Source organism: Desmodus rotundus, chromosome 1 (assembly GCF_022682495.2).
Source record: "Desmodus rotundus isolate HL8 chromosome 1, HLdesRot8A.1, whole genome shotgun sequence".
NCBI lineage: Eukaryota > Metazoa > Chordata > Mammalia > Chiroptera > Phyllostomidae > Desmodus > Desmodus rotundus.
Window position 1 is genome coordinate 202671236 of NC_071387.1, and position 24529 is coordinate 202695764.

Genomic DNA, 24529 nt, shown 5'->3' on the forward strand with positions numbered 1-24529 from the left:
GACTACAGCCAGTCCACGATCTGTACACTGCAGTGCACACATTGCGTGTTGTAACAGACTGTTGCCTAATTTATGGTCACAACATGCTAAGAAGGCACTGCAGGCTATACTGCATTTTAGAAAGACAAAACTGCTGGAAAGTCACACAACAAAGTTCACTAATGACAAGACGTAAGAGACCACAAGAGGGACATTTAATTCTTCTTGTGTCTGAGAAGTATGTTCCTATTTTGATAGTTTCACATTTTTTAAACAGTTGACAATGAAAAAATGTTTTCTTTGCAGTTCGAATCAGGAAGAATGCAGACATATTTTGCCCAAGAGAAGATCCAGCACAGATCCTGTGTTTTGGGAGCCAGTGGCCAATTCCCAACACCACAGTGTGGGCCTGGAAAAATGAGGGCTCTTTTCTATGGGGGCGGGGGGGGGGTTGTTCTCCTCCTTTCCCTGCAACTTGAAGAGTTTGTGATTTTTACCAGGAAGGAGAGATATTGGAGGAAAGAAGAAATAAGAGGATAGGGGAATGGAAAAGCAAGAAGCAGAAGAAAGGACAAAGAAGATCAGAGCTAGGGAAAAGAGAGAAGAGGAGGCATGGAGAGAGGGAGTGGACAGCTGAGAGGGGAAAGAAGAGAAGGAAAGGTACACGGAAAAAGATGGCCACTCTTCCCTTTTGGCTCCTCCAGAAAGGATGCTTTGCTCTGTTCCTCTGCCCTGGGAAGGTGTGCCCATAGATTGTGGGAGGAACTTCATCCTAATCCACTGGAATGAATGGGCGATGGAAAGTTGGCCCCTTCGGTTGATACACAGTAATAGTAGGGAGCTGAGTTTTCACGTTTGTACTTTTAAAAAGCAAAGTAGACTTGCAGTAAAAAAGCATTAGTTTTTCTGTTATATGTTCAAATAAGAGCAATAAATATTTCAGACTCAAAGATTTCAGAGCAAAAATTTTATATTTCTTAGAACTAAATTTTATATTCTTATGCCTCATATTTTACAAAATTATGTTTATTTTAGGCATCAAATCCTTAAGATCAAATTAGAGCAGATAGTATAAAACAGCATTTTGGAATGAGAGCACACTTGGCAAGATGGGGCAAATGGCCCATTGTTTTTCAAGTAGCACTTGACACAAACAACCAAAGAATAAAACAAAAGAGTCTGAAGTTTCAAATGAACTTGCACCTATATTGGAGTTACTGTACACAGATAAGCAACTGCTGTACACAGTAACTTCAGCATAGGTGGTATATACATAGACTCAGTTTAGTGGTAGAGAGCAGGAGGACATATGGAAGGTAAAATATGGAAGGACCTTAAAATCCACAATTCCGAGATGGTCTGATCTGCTTTACAGGTTGTTTCTGCACATACCTGCTAAGCTCGTCCTGCTCTCCCACATCATCGTACACTTCTTGGTCATCTTCAATGGGCTTTGATGAAAGAGGACCGAGAGAGTTCTTTTTCCGTTTCAAGGAGTCGTAGTCAATCTGTACAGCAGTTGTTTTAATATAGCCATCTACCAAAAGGGGAATGATTTGTGATCAGGTAACAGCAGCTTAAATCTTTTCAAGTGGTGAACAAAATGTCAATTGCACATTTGCTCTTTAACATGGCCCCTTATTTCTTTGCTTACAATTCTGATTGATAGACTTCCCAGGTAGACACGCACGTTTTATGCTGTTGTGGTTTGGAGTAAGCTTAGAGTCTATTTTCAAGACTCCCAAGTGATTCACATGACTCATTTTTTTCCTTTTAACATCAATGAGATACCTAATGCCCCACTTCCTCCCTGGAGTAGTATCAATATTTACGTTGTTCCCCCACTAAAAGATAACGAAGTGAAGATGGAACTCCACCTGTCATTGTAAATCCTCCTATCTTTGTCTACCCTGAACAAGACTCCTTACTCAATGCTTATGAGTAATTCTGCAAAAATTTTCCACATTTCACTTTAGCTCAAAAGGTTGACAACTTGAAGTCATAGGAAAAGGTGCACTCACATGACCCCCTGCTGGTTCTGCCCAACCATTTTCCCTCCGGGTTGTCTGTGATGCGGATTATTTCAATCTGCTCTCCTTGCTTGAAGCTCAGTTCATTCTTTCCCCCTTTGACATCGCAGCAAGCTTTGGCTTGATGGATGACTTGAATAGGGCCTGTTAGCTGCAACGAGAAAAAAATAATAATCACGACAGGCTTCCTTGCTCTCCAGAAAGTCTTTGAGGAATGCGGTTTTGGAAGCTGATATGTTCACAACCTGCCAATCTGCCTATTTCCAACAGTTACAGGTTTGAGCTAAAAACTGAGGGTAGGGGAAGTTAGGGAAAATTCACAGGGGTCAGGAAGATGAGCAAAGAGTGGGTGCATGTGCATGGGCTCCAGCAGAGACTGCTGACCTGTGGACCTCAGCAACTCTGTGAAAGGCTTGTGAAAGAAGCCACTAATAACCAAATACCAGTGATGTACGACAGTCCACCCTGGGTGCTGTGTGTTTTTATGGGAGGTACTGGTGGTCTGCTTGGTAGGCGAAGGCTTTTCCTCACTTTGCACTGTGAATTTATTTTGATGGTTCTCGGCAGGCTTAGAACAGCAAAGGGAAGGGTAGGTGGTAGTAGTGGGTGTACTCCTGGGAAAAGCATTTTCTTTTTTTTCTTTAATTTTGTGATATTGTCTGTCTATACATGTGGGGTAGACATTACCTGCTATAACCAAAGTAACATTTTAGTAATAGCTTTGTAAATAAAAAATAGCAAACAAATGTTGTGAGGTTTTTAAAAATTAATGTCCTGAATATTATAGTGGTTTCTTGAAAGCAGGGGAATAATCTGGTTTAGACCATGGATCCTAACAATCTAATTTTCTAATCTTGCATTGATGTCTTCTAAAACAGAATTTCTTGGATCTTTTGATGTGCAAATATACACTTTGAGTTTTGAAGAAGCTTTACCTTATTTTATTGTCTTATGATGCTATGCGTCATGATACATGCCATTAATTATGTGTCACCGAGAAGGAAAGCAAACAGCTTAATTTAAATTATGATGTGCCATTAATGTCAAGGTGCATCCTGATGTTAGAATTTTAAAATGTGAAATATTTCATGTCTTAGAATTAATGGAATATGGTACTATGTAAGAGTTCTTACATTTATTTATTTACTTAGAACATCTATGAACATTTTGTGGAAGAAATATAGCTTGTGAAATCCTAATCTTGATCAACTTTTGAGTTCATATTTAGTGATATTATTCCCACACACTATTTTTTCTTAGTAAAAATGCCATTTGAATGAATGAGTGAAACATTGCAAAATTGATTTATCCAAAAGAAGCACAAGAAAAACTTCATATAATTCCTTTAAAATTATAGTCTTTTCATAAAATGTGTGTTGTGAAGATTTTAATTAACAGAATTAATTATTCATATTTTTCATTTGAAAATATGAATGTTGGTAGCCATATATTTTGTTGAGTAAAATGTTGTAATATTCACATTGTAATCTTAATTTTACTTACATATATAGTAAGATTTTTCAAAATTTAATGAGAACCAATAATAGATACAGTACTTTATGTGCATTCTTTTATTTAATTCCATACCCAACTTTTAGGAGAGGTATCATTTACTTTCTCCTTAAAGAATAAGAATCTGAGGTTCATAGAAGTTTAGTAACATACCCATGATCACATAACTCACACGTGTAGCTGGAATTTGAATTCACATCTGCCCAACTGATGAGGCTTCACACTTTCTCTGTACCATGCTGGTGAATCTTTGTTTTAATATAATACATATACTGAGAAGTTATATACAAATCAAATTTTTAATAATTTAAAACATGTAGTGAATGTTTCAGGGGAATTAAATGTTTAAAGAAAACAATATGAATCCTTTTTAAAGAAAAGACTAATTTCGTACCTCACTCTAAAACGTAGCTGACATACCAGACCCACATCAAACAGGCCATGTCATCTCAGATGGTACAGCCCAGAGAAGACAGCCTGCAAGGGCAGTGTTGGTGGTAGTAATACAAGTCACCCACACAATTAGAAATCAGAGATTAGAGGGGACACAGGTCAGAAATCCAGGTAGAGGAAGAGGAATGAGAAACAGTAGGTATCAAAAGTCAACATGTACACCGGCTTAAAATCAAGGCAAAAATGTAAGCCAGGTCTAGACACCAGCAGTGAGAGTGTCTCATAGAAACTTGGCTCGGAGACAGGTGTGGTTCATCTGGAGACACAAGCGTCCCTATCACCACTATAATTCATGCCCCAGGGGTGTGTGTGCTTTGAAGCTCACAGCATAAGCAGTTTAATACAAAATAAGAGCCTCAGTGGATGTGAGTAACTGAGTATTCATTCACTCAGTCAACAAATTTCTTGGGTGCCCACTAATTATAAGCCACCATATTTTATTTGAATTTTATCTTATTATTCTTTTTTATTTTTCAATTTTTCAATTATTTTATTGTTGTTCAATTACAGTTGTCTGCATTTTCTCTCCACCCCTCTACCCCACCCCAGCCAAACCCACCTCCCTCCCCTGCTTATTATTCTTTTAATGCTGGGATAAGAGAGTACATTGAACCAAAAAAAAAAAAAAATCTGTTGTGAAGATAGTTACTCCTTAGAAAACAACAATTAACAAGAATTAAGTAATTCTCAACCAGGCCAGCTTTCAAGAGTGGTGCCCCTTTCGTGGGAAAATTATAAAAAGAGGTTATTCCACCTATCAGCAAGCAAACTCTTACTTTAAATTTCTTCTTTATCTCTTGTTCTTTCTTTTCTCTCTCTTTCTGTTCCTTCTTCTCCAGCTCTAACCTCTTCTTTTCCTCCTTTTCCCTTTTCTTCTCTCGTTCTTTGGATGTTTCTCTATAGATAAATATTGTTAGGGTGTTTCATCAGTCACAGGCATTGATGTGTTAAGGCTCCCGTTTCTACCCACAACAGAAGATGGCCTAGATGAAGGTAAAAAGTTAAGGGTTGTCTACACTCCTGGGTGTGTTCAATTGTTTTAAACCCAGTAGGACACACACAAATGAGGATTTCTTCTGAAAGCTCTGCTTTCCCTTACAGCTGGTGCCAACAAGTGGAAGACACCAATTATAAAGGCCCTCTTCTTGCTGCTTGTCAGCATGACTAGAATTAATCTCTCTGTCTCTCTCTCCCTGACATCCACGTGCTCCTAGGTATAAGAGCACAAACATGCTGTCTATCTAGAGGCTAGTCTCTGGCATTTTACAGCATTTTACAGAGTCCTCTGTGAAATCCTCAGACAAGTCAAGAATCTTTAGTCCTTTGTATTAAAATAAGGGTTACCATTATATGTCAGTCATTTGAACAATAAAGTTTTTCTGTCCTAGTGCTGAATATCCATCCACTTTCCCTCCTACAAATCATTATATTCATCTTAGAGGGAAAATATCATGTTAAAAAAGTAACTCATACATGTCTTCATATGTTTCTCCTTCACTTTCCTCCTGTAAAAAAAATTAATAATAATTAATTTTAATTATTCAAAAAGAGAGCATGCACATATCACATAGATAGAGTACTTAGTAAAACAAGCATAAATTTAAGTGTATATAAATTTGGTTTGTTTAAAATATTTTTTTCTTTTTAGAGATAGACTAGGAAAGTAAACTCCAAAAGATTTCATTTTATATCTGCTATATGATTCAGATGTGTTGGCCAATTTAAGTTTATGTTTAGTGCCACAAAATTACTGAGTTGGAATGATGAGTGATATTTAATGTCTCAAGCATTTTAGATGAACTATGATCATAAATGGAAAAATATCTTCTTTACTCATAAGAATTTTCATTGTTGGTTTATACCAATAGAAAATGAATCACAACACTTGTCAAACATTCAAGTTACAGCAGTATAATATAAGAAGAAAAAAAAACTGACCTCATCTAGGTTTCCAGAACCTAAAGGGGTTAAAAAAAGAATAACGTACTATAATTAGGAAACACTTTAATGTAGGGCTATTACATGTAATATAATATTCTAGATAGTTAGTAATTTAACAAAACTTATGTTTTATCAAAGATATAGAAGTATAAAATAGTATATGTGGTTTAGATCCTTATGTCTTTTTGATACTTGTTATTTAATTATAAAACCATTTCATTGGCTTCCATAAGACAATGAAGACACCCTTTATTCTCCTTACGAAAGGCATGCATGTTTGCTTTTTTGGGCTTGTCTGGAACAAAGGTATTATCAGAAAATCACAACTAGTTTGCACTTTTTGACTTACTTTGATTCACTTTCATGTATCAAACAAATCAAGTTAATTAGATTTTTTAAAGAAGACATTATACTGCTCAAGTATTCATTAATATCAATGACCAGATATTAAGACATAATCTAAAACAGTAATAATAAAACAGTACAGTGTAGGTATAGAAACAGAACAATGGGATAAAGAGCTCAGAGGCAGATGCACACATTTACATACATACACATGTGATGCACACACAAACACACACAGAGTTGATACCGTATAAAGGTGGCATTACTGGTTAATGAGAAAAGGGGGATTTCGGGGTATGGTAATGGGAAAACTGGCCCCATGCACGAGACTACAAATCTGGATTTCTCCTAATTCCTCAAAGGTGAACTAAAATGAGGTTAAAGAGCTAAGTATAAGGGATAAAGTTCACAGAAGAAAATAGAAGATAATTGTTCTTTATTTCCTAGGGATAAAACTTCTTTGATAAAACTTATAAAGCATAAATTATAAGATAAAAATTAATAACTTTGATTGCATTGTATTATATTCAGGCAGCCTGGGCTAAATTAATAGACTGAACAGAATGGGAGAAGGTATTTGCAATGTCTGCAACTGACATGGAATTAGTGTCTGGAATACAAGAAAATCCTGTAAGTCAACCAGAAAAGGATACCAACCCCCACCTGCCCCCCCTCCAACAACTGGTCAAAGGATATAAACTGGCAACTTCCAGAAAAAGAAACACAAATACTAATAAACAAATGAAGTACCCAGACTCAATAGTAAGCAGAGATGTGAAAGTGAAATAGCATTTTATATATAAGATTGAAGGCAATTGGAAAGCTCAATATACCATGGACTGGTGAAAGGTAGGCATCTTGGAATCTGCCTGCCCTGCTGATGGGAGTCTACACAGACAAAGATCTTCTGGACAGCTCTCTAGTGCTACTCAGTCAAAATGAATATGCCGCAGCTTATGAGCAACCATTCCTTGCGGGATACATATATATCTATATAAAGGAAGTCTCTCAGAGGTCCACACAGGGGCAAGAAGGCGCATCGAATTACTATTTGTGGGACTAGTGAGTTGGAGGTAGACTGTGAATGCCCAGGATGCATACCATGGAGTACTTAACATGCATACTGTGGAATATGTGTGCAGTCGGTAACAGCAACAAATTACGTATAGTACCTATAGCAACATGGATGGGTCCCCCCAGCACATTATGTTGAGTAAAAAAAAAAGATCGAAGTGAGTGCTAACACAGTGTTTATGTAAACTGAAATATATGCACACATACAACAGTATGCGGAGAATATGTACAGACACACATGCATTAAATACATTAGAATATCTGTCCCTGGTGAGGGGAAGAGAGGAAAGGGAGTGCGTCATTAAAATGAATAAATAAATAAGACCGGAGAAGGGTCTTGCATGGATCAATGTTGATGATGACCCATTAATAACCTGATGAGAGTGATTAACTTAAACTTGTATAATACAAGGTAACAAAAGATAAATAAAACATCTTTTTGCCCCTTACCATCAAAATGCATGCCACCATCGCGAATGTCTTCATTTACAGAGCTTCTGGAAGCAAGAAAGAAGAAAAAGTAAAAATGGAATGAATAGATGCTTATATTACAGTAAAAAAGAAAAAAGAATAAAAAGATACTTTTTAAAAGTTATTCTTTTCTCTTCAACATCTTCTCTGATGCAAAACTTTAGAGGTCATTGGGAGTGACTGGAATAGTCCTCATGCTGTTACTGATGCCCAAAATGGAGTGTCGGGGAGCCAGAGCAGAGAACTGGGCTTTTGTAGTGAGCACATGCAAGGAATTCATTGTTTCAGGGCAGCAGTATGGTTTTTGTTAAAACTGCAGTGTGTCAATAATTCAATTCTGGGATTCTGAAGGCATCTGATTGGTTTTATGGTGTGGATACCCAAGAGAATTAGTTCCAGTCCCGACTCCTTCCTCTTTTCCAAATGCTCCCCACATGGTTTCACTCCCGTCATTTGTGGCCTGGACGCCAAGGAGCTTCATTCTAAACCATTTCACTCCAACTGCTATTAACAGTTATTAATACCTGGGCCTGGAAGATCCCTAATGATGTGCAGAACCGTCTATGTTGTCTATTTCTATTCTCAAGTTGAGTAGCACAGCTGGAGGGAATTGCCATCTTATTGATTTCAGATATTACAAATAATCGACATTCAATTTCCACTACACCCTCTACATTATTCTATAATCTCATTATGTTTTTTTTCTAGACCATCTTCTCTTGCATCATCTTTCTCAATGGCTATTCAAATGTTCATGACTTTCTTTAAGTCTCCTATTCGTCTCCCCTATCATCAGATGATCTTGTTCCTCATTTCACTGATAAAATAAGTTATTGGGTGTGAACTGTCTTAATAAAATACATTCTTTTAACCCAAAATCTTACCTACAGTTATGAACATCCTTACCTTCTCCCTACCAAAAATTTTCTTTACACCTGTGTTCTTAATCCCATATGAATTATCAGTGACTTTAATCATTGTATCACCTTTCTTCTGCACCTCAGTATATTATTTATATTATTATTGCTCCTCTTCTTTCACTCTCTGTCCCTAAATATCTAACTCTTTGTTTTCTTCTTCAGCCCAAGTGACTCTCATTTATAAAGAGCAAACACTTCTCTTTGCCTTTTTAAATCTTCTGTATCCCCACAAGATAATCCTGCTTTTTCCAGCCACAGTAGAAAAAGATGTCTACAGTCACTGACTTTACTTCCTCTCCTCCCTCTCATTTCTTCATTGAGAACAATCTAGCTTCTACTGGCAAGCCTTCCTGAAACTAGTCTTAAAAGAGTTAACTACCAAACCCACTGGACATCTCTCAGCCTGCATCTTACTTGATTGATTGCTTTGTGGCCCTTGACAGCATTGGTCATTTGCCTTCCCTGAGTCTCTTTTGTTGCAATGACAAATCTTGCCTGTCTCAGTAGTGTCTCTCTGGCCACTAACCCACAATTTCCTTTGTGGGTTTACTTTCCTCTGATTTCTCCTTTAAGAGATGATGTTTCTTTCTGTTCTGGTCTTGGTTTTCTTCATTTTTTTCACTCTACATCTGTCTCTGAAAGGTCTTAAATACCCCAAAAGCTTCACATATTATCTTAAACTTGGTGATTTCCATATTGAAATCTCTTCTCCAGGCCTATTTTTAAATTTTCTTTCTTTTGTTTTTCTTTCTTTCCTTCTTTCTTTCTTTCTTTCTTTCTTTCTTTCTTTCTTTCTTTCTTTCTTTCTTTCTTTCTTCCTACTTATCTATCTCTCTATTTCACTCTCTATTTATCTATTATCTATCTATCATCTGTCTATCATCTATCTATCATCTATCTATCTATCTATCTATCTATTATCTATCTATCTATCTATCTATCTATCTATTTATCTATCTATTATCTATCTATCTATCTATCTATCTATCTATCTATCTATCTATCTATCTTTACTTGGATGTGCAACTGCCAGTTCTATATTAACATCTCAGAAGCTGAGGTTTCCCTCCTTCAACTCAGCCTAAATCTGTTTTTCTTACTAAGTTTCTTACCTTGGTGAATGGCACCACAATTCCCATATTCACCTTTATTTCTCACTCTTCTCAGGCTCACATTAAATTAATCAAGGTTTGTCAGTTCTACATACTTAATGTCTTTCTTTCCTTTCTCCTGCTAGTCATGAGTACAGCCTCTTCTGCATACTGCTGCCAGAGAGATCTTTCTAACACAAAAATAAGATTATATCACTCTTAGGTTCCATACTCAAGACGCTTAAAGAACAAGGAAAGAGTGTTACTTGAATCTAAGAGATACTGGTTGAAAATTTAATCTATTTAAAGAATGTGAGGTGGAAGCACCTTATGATCACTGAGGCCATAAGAAAAGCTCAGTGGGTATTCCTGTGGCTTGGGAAAAACTGCCATGGACACATATGTCTCCACCTCAGATGGTGAACATGTGATCATAAACTGTTAGTATAACAAACTCATTCTTTTACATTTAAAATTCAACTTACATATGCATAGATTTCTATTTAGCTAAGTGTAGATTGCTCATGACAAGGTGTTTGTTTCTCTTAGTAAGCCTTTTCAGATCCTGAAAGATTCAGGATTAAATACAGAAATGATGGAGTAATTCAAACCCATGGCACAAATGTTTGTGGAATAAGTTTTATAATCATTGGGACAACATACATGTTTGATATTTTTAAGTATTTATAATATCTAAGAGATTAGTTACATGAGGGAATATTCAATTAGATGTGCCACATCATTTAAAATGTGTGAGTTAGACTTGATTTTAGTTGAAAAGGAAAGACCGTAGGTGTTGATTGTCCACGGTGGCTGACATCATTAAGAAAGTCAACAAACATTATGAACCCCTGACAAAAGAATCCCCCATCACGAGGATGGAGTCATGCGCACAGACACACACATACATAAATTCAGTCAAGCTGCTTCTATATCCAACTACTAATTTATGAGAAATACATACAAAAGGGGAATTAAGCTATATTGTAGAAAAGCAATCAGCACAATCTAGACAGTGGGCAACTACGGGCCCATAAACAACTTGATTTGTTCAAGAAATAAACTGCAATAAATTAAAAAAAGTGATAGAGGATGAGCCTATAGCTTAAAAGAGAGTTATAAAACATCTAAGCTAATGAAGACATTAGACTTTGATTCTTATTGAAACAAACAAAAAAACCATACACAATTTAAGAGACAATAGGAAATTTGAATAATGACTTGAAGTTTTATAGTAATGGATAGAGCCTATTTTTATGGATACCTACTAAAATATTTATGGATGCCCTGACTGATGTGGCTGAGTGGATTGAGTGCCAGTCTGTGAACCAAAGGGTCACCAGTTTGACTCCCAGTCAGGGCACATGCCTGGGTTGCAGGCCAGGTCCCTAGTGAGGGGTGTGTGTGAGGCAACCACACACTGATGTTTCTCTCCCTCTCATTCACTCTCCCTCACCCTCTCTCTAAAAATAAATAAATAAAATCTTTAAAAAATAAAATATTTATGGATGAAATTATATAATGTTTGGTATTAGTTTCAAAATAATATGAGAAGAGGGATAGGTGGGTGGGGCTGTAGATGAAATAAGATTGGCGATGAGTTTATAATTGTTGAAGTTGGTTAAGGGGACATGGGAGTTCATTATACTATTCTCCCTGTGTTTTGTATCCTTGAATTGTTTAAAAATAAATATGTTTTTAAAAAAGTAGAAGAAAAATCCAATCGCAAATAAAACTCTAATATCTCAGATGACTGGTTGTGGTTTAAAAGACTGTCTAAGAATCACTTAGGTTTTTGGATGGGTTTTTGCTTAGTAGAGTTATTGAATTTGTTCAGTCAGGTATTTGAAACGCTTAAAAATAATGCTTAAAAATTCAATATATAAATTTTTATCTTCAATGTAAACCATGTAAGGGAATTAACTAAATTTATAAATAAAACTATTGATTTGAAAGAATTTAGTGTGAGTTGTGCAATCATTAACCAAAGATCCCCCTAAAAATAGTTACTTAAATAAAACTTACTAGCTGTATAAATAGAATAGCAAGTTATATTATGTAAATTTAAGTACTTAAAATAAATTAGGCCTTTGCATAAACTTTAATGAATTAAATATTAATTAAAAGTACAAGGTGTAGATACCATAGACATCAAAATATACTGACTTTCTGCAGAATCATACCTATAGCCCTTCCCATGATATACGAGATTTTTACTATCAGGCCTGCTCTTTTGCAGTCTTACTTCTCCTATTTCCTTTTCCTCCATTATTTTTTCACATTTTAATAGTGAACTGACTTACTCCGAACACTCTCTGGTTTCTTGTTCTTCCACGCTTACCCCTGTTGTTTCTCTTCTCATCACCCTCCGCCTGTGACCCTTCCTAATCTTTAAGCTTCTCCTTAAACACTCCCTCTTCTGTGAGGTCGTCCCTGACTCCCCTAAACCCATGCAGCTGCATCTTCTATGCATGCATTGTTCCTTTATAGTGATTACTCTGCATTACTGTAATTACAGAGAAATTGACACATGTCTCTCTTCCTGCTCTGAGACCACAAGCCCCTTGAGGAAAGAGACTGTCACTTTGTTAGTTAACTTATTAATATGACTGTGATTTTTAGTAAGCTGCTAGAATAATTGCTGTCATGTATAGAATTTTTTGGATGAATTAATGATGTCTTAGTAATAGTAAGAAACTAAATTAAGTTTCACTATTTAAGTGAATTATTTATTATCATTTATGAAGAAGAATATTAAGTAAAAAATACTACCAGACTTGTAGTTTACTTGCTAAAACACTTGGATGAGTAAGAAATACTAGCAAAATGAAGGCTATCTGTATATCACATCCATACTTACATCTACACGTTATGTGAACCATTTGTTACTTGTAGAGTATGTTTGCATGCACACACTTATTCATGGACCCAACATTATTATAGCATGTAAATCTGAGTTCATTTTACATAGGTCTGAATTCACAAACGTATAACATGGAAACAGTCAACAAACAAGGACTAGTGATAAGAATAGGGATGCTAGTGAAGAGTAAAAGGGGAAATGAGGAGAACTATGGGAACGTCAGGAATAAATCCAGACCAGTGTCCCCATTTGCTCAGAAGAAGCGTTCCAGGGAGAACAGCTCCCCGGGAGCTGGAGAGGCAACCAGTGAAACAAGTCACAGCCCAGGGCATGGGCAGCTAAACAGAGGGAGTGGGTAGAGGGCAAGCAAAGGGCGCTTATCATTTGCTCTAATAGTGTGTCCAGGCCAGAAGGCCTTTCACCAGAGTTCTTGTTATGCTATGGTGAGCAGCACTGAACAGGAAAAGTAATGTGACTGTCCTTTTGGGAAAGCATTAGAGCTGTTTCCTGCCTGTCACGGAGGTGAGCCTATTGACCGTCCAGCATCTTTGCATTCGTAACTCCTACTCATGATTTCAGCTTTTTAGTGTCAGTTTGTTTGTGTTTTCAAAGAAGGAAGAAACCGACGTGGCCCATAAATCTTTGTTCCACCTGCCCTTACTGAAGTGACATCCCATGAACGTTACTCGGGAACATGTCTCCTTCCTAGGTGACACCCGATGCATGGGAAGTTAGAAAACTCCGACGGCTCCCCAAAGGGAGTTAGGTAAGACGTTGTCAGTGCGCAAGTGATATGGCAAGTCTCAAATCCAGGAGAATTTAAAGCATTTCTAATTAATACAAAGGTTATAATGGTAAATTCTTACTTTTCCTCTAATTTTAGAGCCACAAAAAAGAAAAAAAAAATCCAAACAAAGCTTAAACTGACTATGAATGACCGCAGGGAAAAGTACTGTTTAACCTTTCCTTTCCCCACCTTAGTCACTTCCCATTATTTATTATTTCTTATTACCTCACTCTTCCTGTCTCATTACTATTAATAACCATGTAATTTGTTCTGTATACCAAAGTATTCCACCATTGATTCTGTTTTCACACAATTAGTCATGCTGTTAAAATTTAAATTATTTTTTTAAAATAGCACAGAAAAATGTGTGACCCTGAAGATGTTGATTTGAACACCAATAATGATAAATATTTGATCATTATTGATCCATTTCAGTTCCTCCTCAGATGTCTGAGTGAAATAGTAGAAACCATAACTAGCTGATTTCTGACCACTAGGTGGGGAAACAATACAATTTAAAACACAAGATAACTTTGGTCCCCACCACTTTATTTTTAAAGCTACTTGTTCCTTCTAACTTTTACCTGCCTCCAATCTTTTCCGCTCCCATGGCACCTGACCCGAATGATATAATTACAAGTGATTTCTCGGGAGAAGGGAGAAGGCAGGCGATAAAGGCATCCTGTCTCCTGAAATTCCTTCCTCCTGAGAGATTTGTTTTCTTGCCTTAAGCAATGCAGACTCTACATCCTGGGGAGAATAGCAAACCTTACCAGCTCATTATTTCTTTGAAAGTCAGCCCCTCATCTGAGCACTGGTCCCACTTGCTCTAGTTCCTGGTTCCAGGAATTCTTTCCTTTCTTTGCTATCATCATTGTCCTCTCTTCACTGGAGCTTTCTCATTAGCATACAAACACACTCCTATTTCTTGCATTTTAAAACAAAAATCTTGATTCTGTTTCTTCACTGGTTACTGCCCTATTTCTTTGCTTCCCTTCTCTCCTTTGCCACGCTCTCTAGCCATTCCTTTCCTTTCTTGCTGTTTTAAAACTCTTTCTATCGGGCTTGTACCCCCACCACTCCAGGAACTTCCATCCACACTGACCTCCATAGTGCTCACGTGTGGGTCTTCACAGCCTCTGACACAGCCAATCACCCCTTCCTCCTTCAGAATACTATCTTGGTTTTTCCTAGACTTTAGGAACAACTCTATTGGTTGTTCCTTTTTATTCTCCTTCCCTAATTTTTCTTCTCCCAGGCCCAGTAGAGTTCAAGTGCGCCAGGGCTTTCTTTTTCTCTCTAGTTACACTCACTTCCTTGGGGGAATCACACCACCTCATGACTTTAAGTGTGGAATACATGCCTATGGCTCTCAAATTTATATTTTTAAACCAGACTCTCCAAAACTCATCACTTCTTAGACCCGATTGCCTCCTCCACATCTCCACTGGGATGTTTCAGAGACACCTTAAGCTTCGCATAGCCACACCCTGCTGACCTTCCCTACCCAAACTTGCTCCCCAAACCCTCTCCCATTTCAGTAGACAGGAACATAATCCTCAGTGTTGCTCAGGCCAAAACCTGGGAGCCATCTTCAATCCTCTTTTATTTCATATCCCAAATACAAATTCTGTTTCAAAATATATCCAGACTCTGGACACCTCTCAGGACTCCACCCTGAGCAGAGCCCCCTCTACATGTTGCCTGTGTTTCTGCAGTATCTGCCCACTTTCTCTGCTTCAACATTTGCCCGCTGTCTCTCATCAAATGGCAGCTACAGTAATTTTTTAAAAACATAAGTCAGAAAACATCACTGCTCAATCTCTTTTTGTGGTTCCCTTTCACTTAGGAAAAGAGCCACAATCTCCATCACGTCCCGCAAGGCCCTGCACGAGCTATGTCTTTTCCTGCTATCCCTTCCCTTGGTCCGCTCTAGCTCCTTCCTAGTCTTTGAACATTCTAGGTCTTTGTTGTGTCTGTTTTTTTCTTCCTGGGCCTGTTTTCTCCCAAACACCTGCATGCCTAACTCCCTCACTTCGTTGGGGCTGCTCAAGCACACCTTGCTGTTAAGGGAGCCACCCTGACCTCTGGATGAAGTTGCAACACGCCACCCCCCCCCCCCGCCCGTCTCACCCTCACACTGCACTGCCCAACCCTGTGCTATTTTCTCCCACAGCAATCAATGTTTCCTAATACACTGTATCTTTTACCTGTTTCTTGTGTTAATTCCTTTGCTCTCTTGCCCCTGATTTATGTGGGCAGGGGCCTTTTTTTTATTCACTACTGCCTGAACTCTTACTGCAAAGGCACAAAGTAGTGGCTTAAAAAATAATGGTTGAGTGACTGTAAAATAACCTCTTTGATCTTGACCTGAGAGCGGCCACCGATTGGAGAGGAGAGGAACGGCGTTTGCAGCCCAGTGGCAGCAACACCTGGGAAACATCCAGGTGTGTGTTTGAAGGGTGGTGTGAAGAAAATACAGAAACACCCACATCTCACAATTTTACTTAAAGATCAAGCCATAAGTTTACCTTCTGCATTAAATATAAAATTTTGAGCCAGATGATCAAGATCCATTTTGCTTTCATTTCCTCTTTGTGTCTTATCTAGCTTCCTCTACTTAGGGGAAAGTTTCTAACCGAGATATTTCTTCATTTTGGAATTTGCTTGAGCTCTCTGGTGAGAACCCAGAAGTTTTCATTATATACCACATTTTTATTTTTGAAAAAATACTATCTCATAGATGTGCTTTAGCTTTCATTCCCTCTGTTCTCTCCATCTGACAATTAACTTTCAGATACTGCAATTATAGTTGATCTTGGCAATATAACACCCAAGACTCTTGCTCCTCTCCATCTTTCTTCTGAGAGTATGTATTTTGTGGGGTTGAAAACTCTTAGATGAATCAGACTTTCTAATTAGAAGTCATTAATAAGATTGAAACAGGGGTGAGGTAAAATTTATTACAGTTGGTGGTTTTTGCTGTTTTCTTCAAATAAGAATTTGAGCCTGGCTGGTCTGCAGGTCCTTTTCAACTTTGTAAGAATTCCCTGAAAAGCTGGGAAACTGACCAGCATCCGTATGAAGTAGCTGTATAGGCTAAAGGGCTGCTTTTGAAATCCTTTCTTCCTTCTACAACTTTTTACTCCACACCTTGTCATAATGGATTCTAGGGAGGAGGTTCACAGAAAAGAGTTAACACAGCGGGCCTGAAACTCTTATATTTAGAAGATCCTTCTACAAAGGTTGGCCCTTGGCTCATACTCTGATATGAAAAGTTGCCTAATTGCTAAGAGTGGTTTGCTGCTCCTAGACTGTATACACAATGTGACTTGTATACACAGATGAACATCTGCTTTTTTCTAGAAGTCTGGTATTTTGGAATTTGCTAGGTAGCAGGTGCCTATGTGACTAGCTCTCAATAAAAATCTGTCTCTAACAGGCTTTCTGGGGAAGCAGCATCACACATGCACTGCATCTCCACAGCTGGGGGCAAGAGCAGCCCCAGTGTGCCTGTTCCTAGCCTTAGAAGGATAGTGTTACCATGATAAGCCTTAGCTCTCAGTACTACTGTATGGAGAGCTGTGTGATCCCATTAGAAAACTATCAGACATTTGTGGTCTTGGGGATCCCCAGACAGCAGGAATGGTGTCAAATACTCCTTCTTGCCCCAATTACTTTGATCAAACTATTATGCTTTGGTCTCCATGTCTGTAAATGTTCAGGAATTCACGCTCAAGGTATTTCTTACAATTTCTCACTAGAGTTACACAAAATCCAGAAGCCTGACTGATGCCTGCAGCTGGGATAGGGTCACACAATAAAATTCAAAATGCTAAGTGTGAAATCTAGTAGGTTAAATTTGTCAAAATAAGAAAGACATTAGGAAAAAGAAATAGGATTAGTACATGTGAAAGGACACTAATTCACACAGAAATCAGGTGTATTTAAGAACAATAGTAATTAGTTATTTTAATTAAACTAATATTTATTGAGCATTAATATGTTAGTAGGCAGACGGCTTGCCCTCTTATTTGGTAGCTGCATATCATGGGGTATTGTAGACTTTAAATTAAAATTTATAAGCTCATGCATTTGGAAGGGTGTGCAGTTAACATGAACACACACTGTAAGCCACGTAGAAAATACTGCTCACCACTAAGCTGCTCCACCCCTTTCTGGTTTCTGCCTTCACATCCTCCCCAAAGCATAATAAAGCGCAACACACTGGAGGTTACCCCTGACTAACGTGTTTGCAACCCCTGTTCTCAACTGTAACCTTCAAAATTTAGAGAAAACTGTCAGTATGATTAACGGATTCTGTTATATGGATTGTGGATATTAAGACTTTGAATGTAAAGAACATCAGTCTGGTAGGGGCTTAAGGTGAAGGGAAAACAAACTGTAGTTAAATATTTGGGGATATTACTTATTTGTGGTGAAGGAGAATCATGGACAGCAATTTTCTAGAAGAAGAAAGGGAGAATCTAGCCCCACTGGCCATAGAAGGCAGGCTTGCCACTGACTGAATGTTTCTTTTTAAAACAACATTGCATTCTATTGCAATCTTCCCCTTGCTTCTTCCTCTACCCCCCGTCCTGGTAAATCATGGATAAAGAGCCCATGCGGAGCAACCCATATAGTTTTGACATCTCTAAAAAGTACCACCTAAAAAAATTTAAGCTTGAATAAAAGTTTTCTAGGTTTTTAAAATAGCCCAAAATCTGAAGAATGAGAGAAAACCTGCTTTACTTTGGACTCCGACTGACATTGGCTCAAATATCTGCTCTATTCTTGCGTGATCTTGGAGAAGCTATTTAACCTCTGTAGAGTTCCATTTCCTCACCTGTGAAATGGTGAAACGTTACACATTCGACAAGATTATAGGGATTGTACATGTAAAATGCCCAGCCCACCATCGGCTGCCAGTAGAACAAGGCGGTGGTTGAGGTGATGGAGATGGCGCTGACCTGCAGTGGGCAGCGGGAATTTTCTTGCAGTAAATGCTTAAGGGGAAAACTACTGTAAACACAGAAAACCAGGAGTGGCTGGAGGTGCTGGAGGTAGGAGAGCAGCCTGCCCATCTCCCCACTAGCTGTCCAGTTTTGGGGCCCCAGCAGTTTACCACGGAACCCTTAGCATTCAGCCAAGCACAGTTTGGAAATCTATGGCAAGAGGCTGACAAAGACATGACAAGATAATCTTTCGCTTACTTTAGATCTAGAGGAGGTTTGATGTTCCTGGGAGGTAGACTTGGGACTGGCGGCTGTGTTGGGTGAGAAGCCGGCAAGGGCGGCTGGCTGGCTGGATGGGAAGGCGGAGGCGGTGGTATGGAAGTGGTTGAGTAAGGTGTTTGGCCTTTGCTGGTACCTAAAAAGCAAAACAAACAATACCATGAATTAAGACAAGTCTTCAAAGTACAGGAGCTTGTTACTCCATTATGTAGAAATGAGAATTTTAAATATAAAAATGTAAGAAATGCATCCTAAGTTGAATTAACGCTTTGGAGAGTCTAATATTCTAAGTAACATGGGGCATGGCATTTTTAATGTTCCATTTCTTCTATTTTTTCAGCCTTATTGAGGTATAATTGACAAAATTGTGAGATATTTAAGTGTACAACATGATAATTTTATATACCTATATGTTTTTTAAGGATTCCTTCCATGAGTTAATTAACACATCCATCACTTCAGATGTTTACTTTTTGTGGGGGGAGGGGAAGAATATTTATAGTCTATTCTCCTAGCAAACTTCAATTTCACAATACAGTGTTATTAACTATAGACATCATGTTAAACGTTAGATCCTCAACCTTTACATATCTTTTTTTAAAAAGATTTTATTTATTTATATTTAGAGAGAGGGGAGGGGAAGAAGAAAGAGAGGGAGAGAAATATCAATGTGTGGTTGCCTCACGCTTGCCCCCCACTGGGGATCTGGCCCACAACCCAGGCTTGTGCCTGACTAGGAATCAAACCGGCAACCCTTGGTTCACAGGCCATGCTCAATCCACTGAGCTACACTTGGCCACGGCCAAACTTTACATATCTTATAACTGAGAGTTTGCACCCTTTTACTTACCTCTCCCTATTTCCTCCACCCTTAGCTCCTGGCATCCATTTTTCTACTCTATTTTGATGAGTACACCTTTTTTTTTTTTTTTTATGATTATACACGTAAGTCACATCTTGCAACATTTATCTTTCTCTGGCTGATTTTACTCAGCATAATGCCCTCCAGATTCATCCAGGTTGTCACAAATAACAGGATTTCCATTCTTTAAGGCTGAATAACATTCCACCATATACATTTACCATATTTTCTTTAGATGCATCTGTTATTGGACACTTAGCTCATTTCCATACCTTGGCTGTTGTAAATAATGTGGCTATGAGCATGGGAATGCAGCTATCTCTTTGCGGTAATGACTTTGCGTCCTTTGTGTAGACACCCAGAAGTGGGAGCGCTAGGTCGTATGGTAGGTCTAACATTACCTTCTTGAGGAAACGCCGTACTGTTTTCCACAGTGGCTGCATGAATTTATGTCCCCACAACAGTGCACACGTTCCCTTTTCTCCACTTCCTGGCATTTTTCATCTCATGTCTTTTTTTATGATACCCAACATGATATCTAACAAGTGGGAGGTGATATTTCCCTGTGCTTTTGACTTGCATTTCCCTGATGATTAGTTGATAAATGTTCCATTTCTTGAGACAGACAAATTCTTTGAGTTTACTTCCTACCCTTAAAAATATTTTTTTGCCTTGCTTAGGGAAACCTTAAAAAGTATTAAACCTATGTGTAGAGTATATGAATGAAATATTTCATAATAAAAAGTAAACAAACCAAAGGAAATTCTCTTACTTTTATAAACCTTAGTTTTAATATTATGGATTTTGTGAACAAGCCTATATCAACTTTAATGTCACATTCTTGGTTTTACAGATGTAGATTAATTTTTATCTGACCCATTATTTTTACCAGAGAGGTTTAGCTTTTGTGTCTGTTTTCATAGGTAACACATATTTACTTGTTCTTGATGATCTCCTTGAATCTTTAATGAGAAGTATGTTTTGTTTGAGTTGCGATTTTTAAATACTGAGAACTATTTAAAATCTCACGAGTAAATCATATATATTACAGAAATTATAATATGGGACATGGAAAACTAAATATATGTGAATTACCTATAATTCCATCACCAAGCAGTAACTACTGAGTTATATGTATTTTAAAACATTTTAGGGCAAATATGTACTATGTACTATGTACTATGTATGTATACTGCTTGATTCATGATTTTTAAAGATATTATTGACTTTCTGTTTAGCAGACGCTGATTTTTGCTTTCCTTCCTTTTCCTTTCCAATATAGCAAGAGCATGACTTTTCTAAAAAAATTAAATTTGTATTGATTGTTTTCATTATCACAACTAGGCAAATATTGTTCTTTGCTGAATCAGGTAGTAAACTATAATGGCAACATGTTCTTTCTCATTCAACTTACTCTTCTCCTAGAGTGAGTTTGTCATTTGCAAAGTTTTCTTTGGAACTCTTTCTTCTCACAATTTCCAATAGTTTGTAACATACCTTTAAACACTTTCCACAAAATTAAACCTGTCATTTAGTTGACCACTTCCAATACATTGCCCCTTTCCATTTGCTCTAATTTGATCTGGTTGCTTTTAAGGGCTGTCACACAGCTGTGGTCCTGGGATTTCTCTTTGCCAATGTCACGTCTCTGGTATACTGAGAGAATCCGTTGTGACAAAGTGTGCCAGCCCTGGAGCCAGAGTGCCGGGTTTGGATTCCGGCCTCACCACTTACCTGCTGGGTGACTTGGTTAAGTAACTTTCTGGGTATCTCTGTAACACAGATATAATAACGCCACCCCATAGGGTTGTGGTGAGGACTTAACATATGTAAAGCACTTGGGATCGTACCTGGCATATAGTGAGTTCAACATTTTATTTTTCATTTAACGACTATTCATTGAATGTCTACCATGTGTCAAGCTCTGTTCTAGGCACTAGGGACACAACAGAGAAAAACAGACCAAAATTTTTCCTCTTATGGATTTGGAAGATAGATACTAAGTAAATGAAGTCAAGTAAAACATGTATGAAATTGTCATGAGAAATTCTCTGAATGGTGGAATGTGGGGAACTGTTCCATGCGTGGGAAATGTGGCTTATCCCCCACTCGGGAAAGCCAGTGGGGAGCAAGGTTGGCGGGCAGGACCCATGTCCATGGACAGGTTCTCCCGTGGGAAATCAGGCCTGCATTGTACGAGACTTGCTCTTGCTAAAACTCTCTCACCCAGAGGCAGCAAATGTTTACTGAGTCTCTTTAGCTTCCTAAAGTCTGTGCTAAACCACCCAAGTATGGAGTGTGAGCAGTTTCCCCCTCCAGCTGTAACATCCTTCTCTTTTAAGTAATTAGCAGTATTCTATCCTTTGTTGTCCTTAAAAGGTAGTCACCTGTGGTGAACCTGTGCATAGTAAATGAGGACCATCCTCCATGTAATGTGCCCAGAAAAGCAAGAAAAGCTTGTCTAGGCGGGGGTCAGCGCTCTCTCTTGGGCTCTCTCTAGCCCTCTCGCCCTCTCTCTCTCACTTAGAGAGTGGCCATACCATCCCTTCTCCTCCACAGGATTTCTGTAGTCCGTGTGTATTTGTATATTGCAGCCACAACACCAGATCCTGTGGGCCAGGATCTGCGTCAGTGGAAAGTTATATCATAATGTACTACGGCATCTCTTCCCAACTCTGCATTCAGGGGTCATGTAACATGGAGTTACTATGAGTGTATTAAACTTTGGCGTGATGGGAATATTTTCATTATAAAAACCAGCAAGAACTACAAGTTTGGGCCTGATCTATTGTTTTTTTGATTATTAGACTTAAGAAAGCCATGGAGAAAATGCTGGTAATGCAGATTAAGCTTAAAAGTGTGTTGTTTCTGTAGATATTACATTGTGAATAGTATACACCATTGAGGAAATATTTCCCTGTATTTGAAAACTATTATACAACTTAGCAAAGCAGTCGCTCAATCACTGGCAAGTGAGTAAAGTTCTGACACATCTTTGTTGTTTCACACTCGTCTTGTTAACGTAAGTGAAGATGTTAATCAACATTCAGGTTGGAGCTACTCTCCTTCATTAACTACAACCACAGGTTGGCAACAGATGTAAACATCAACAACTAGCTATAAGGAATTTTCAGTAAAAAGTACTGTATATCTTATTATCTGTACATTATGTGTCATACACCCTTTATATCAATAAAATTTAATACATGTATGTATATACACATAATACACATAGACACTGTTTTTCCTGAAGATTCACTATCTGATTTCCCATATTATGCTGAGGAATTATGGCTGTTGCTTGGTTTTCCTGAATGTGGAGTTTGCATTTCTTATCCTATTTGTTTTGGGGCATTTTTTTTAAAGAATAGGGGTGTCCTCTTGAAAAATATTTAGTTTTAATTTTACATGTCTGAGCATTAGTGAGGTCAGTTTTTTCATCTTTATACCCATTTTTCATTTTAATTGTATTATCTATTCAAATGCTTTGCCAATTTTAAAAATAGCATTTCCTTTTTCTTACTGGTTTATGAAACCTCCTTATTAAAATCTTAATCATTTTGCTTCTCACATGGACAAACTAGAAATAATAATTTGGCTGCTTTGGCTCCTGCATGTCCATACCAAAAACAAGCAAACAAACAAAATACTCAAACCAGAAACAAAACACTTTGCCAAAATCAATCAAACCTTAAAAATTTTCAAAACCTTTAAAGAAAAGACAGTACTTTACAGTAAATTTCCTTAGTGAGCCAATGGCAGGCTTTTCAATGGCATATTACTACCTGTTGTCGTGTATAATGCAGGCCCAAACATTCAGGAAAAAATAGTCTTTCACTTCAATTTTAAAATTCAATTATTTATTTATTTATATTTAAGTACTTTTTGTATTAATAAAGGGTATTATTGTGCATACAGATAATGTTGTCACTTCCTAGAGTTACACTTTTAACGCATAAGCATAAATAAAAGAATTAAAAACATTTATATAGATACTGAATCAGTACTACCCATGTATAATGAGCATCCTTATTTTTCCCTCAAAAATTTGTGCAAAAGGAGCTCACTATAGATAACAAAATATGAGTATACAAAAAGCTTCCTAATTCTGAATTCCTCTTAGATATTTCTGCCTCTTTCCAAAGTGTTTCTTTCATGTAAGGTAATAAAAATGTTACCCTCTGTCCTCACTGTCACAGTCCTCTTCTTGGAGCTTTATTTAGAGTTTGCTCAGGTCCGAGCTCCTGACTCGGGGCACTCCCTGCCTGGTGCCTTCTCACAGGAACAGCTCCTTGCCTTTGGCAGCTGTGTTTGGGGGGAGTTGGGGTAGGAAGAATGAGTTCTCCATAAATCTGATATGTAAAAATTTCCAACTGATATTATTTTTATTAGAAATAAATAATTTCTATTTTGTCCATTTCATTTTTGTCATTAAGTGAAGTTTAATTTTTTGATATGTAGGACTTACTACTTTTTCTCTAAATCAATGAATAAATTCTTTTATGTGTAATTTCTATCACTAGCGTTATGTTTAGAAAGGTCTTTCCTACTCTGAGAACATCTAATTATCCACCTTCTCTTTTCTCCTACTTCTCTTGGCTTTATTTATTTATTTTTTTATGTGTAACTCCTTAAAACTCTTAGTAATTTATTTTGGAGTCAGATGTGAGAGCAGGATCTATTTTTATGGTTTTTATTGTTATTATCCTTAAATCCTTTACCCAATGTCCCAGCACCATTTAGATCTTATTTGAAATGCCTCTTCTATCATGGAGCAACTACTTAAAATCCTATTGGATTTGACAGATAAAAGTGATATCTGGTTATTTTAATGTATAAATAATATGATTTGATAGACTCATAAGTGATTTGAAAGCTGTACACACACAGACTGTGAGTGAATTTATAAACCATGGTCAAACTAGACAGAAAAAATGTTTATTAGCCATTTGTACATCTTTTCATGA

The 24529-nt window shown here is 37.5% G+C and overlaps 1 protein-coding gene across 3 annotated transcripts in view; it reads right to left on the bottom strand.

The window, feature by feature from the left end:
* Positions 1-24529, bottom strand: part of FYB1 (FYN binding protein 1) — a 144287-nt gene that overhangs the window by 22107 nt on the left and 97651 nt on the right. For all 3 annotated transcript variants that reach the window (XM_024578526.3, XM_024578525.3, XM_053914467.2), the window contains exons 3-9: positions 18680-18836; positions 7785-7831; positions 5913-5932; positions 5448-5479; positions 4751-4871; positions 2001-2160; positions 1372-1516 (exon numbers count right to left, since the gene is read on the bottom strand). In XM_024578526.3, the coding sequence (XP_024434294.3) occupies positions 1372-1516; positions 2001-2160; positions 4751-4871; positions 5448-5479; positions 5913-5932; positions 7785-7831; positions 18680-18836 (682 nt within the window). The remainder of the gene's footprint in view (positions 1-1371; positions 1517-2000; positions 2161-4750; positions 4872-5447; positions 5480-5912; positions 5933-7784; positions 7832-18679; positions 18837-24529) is intronic.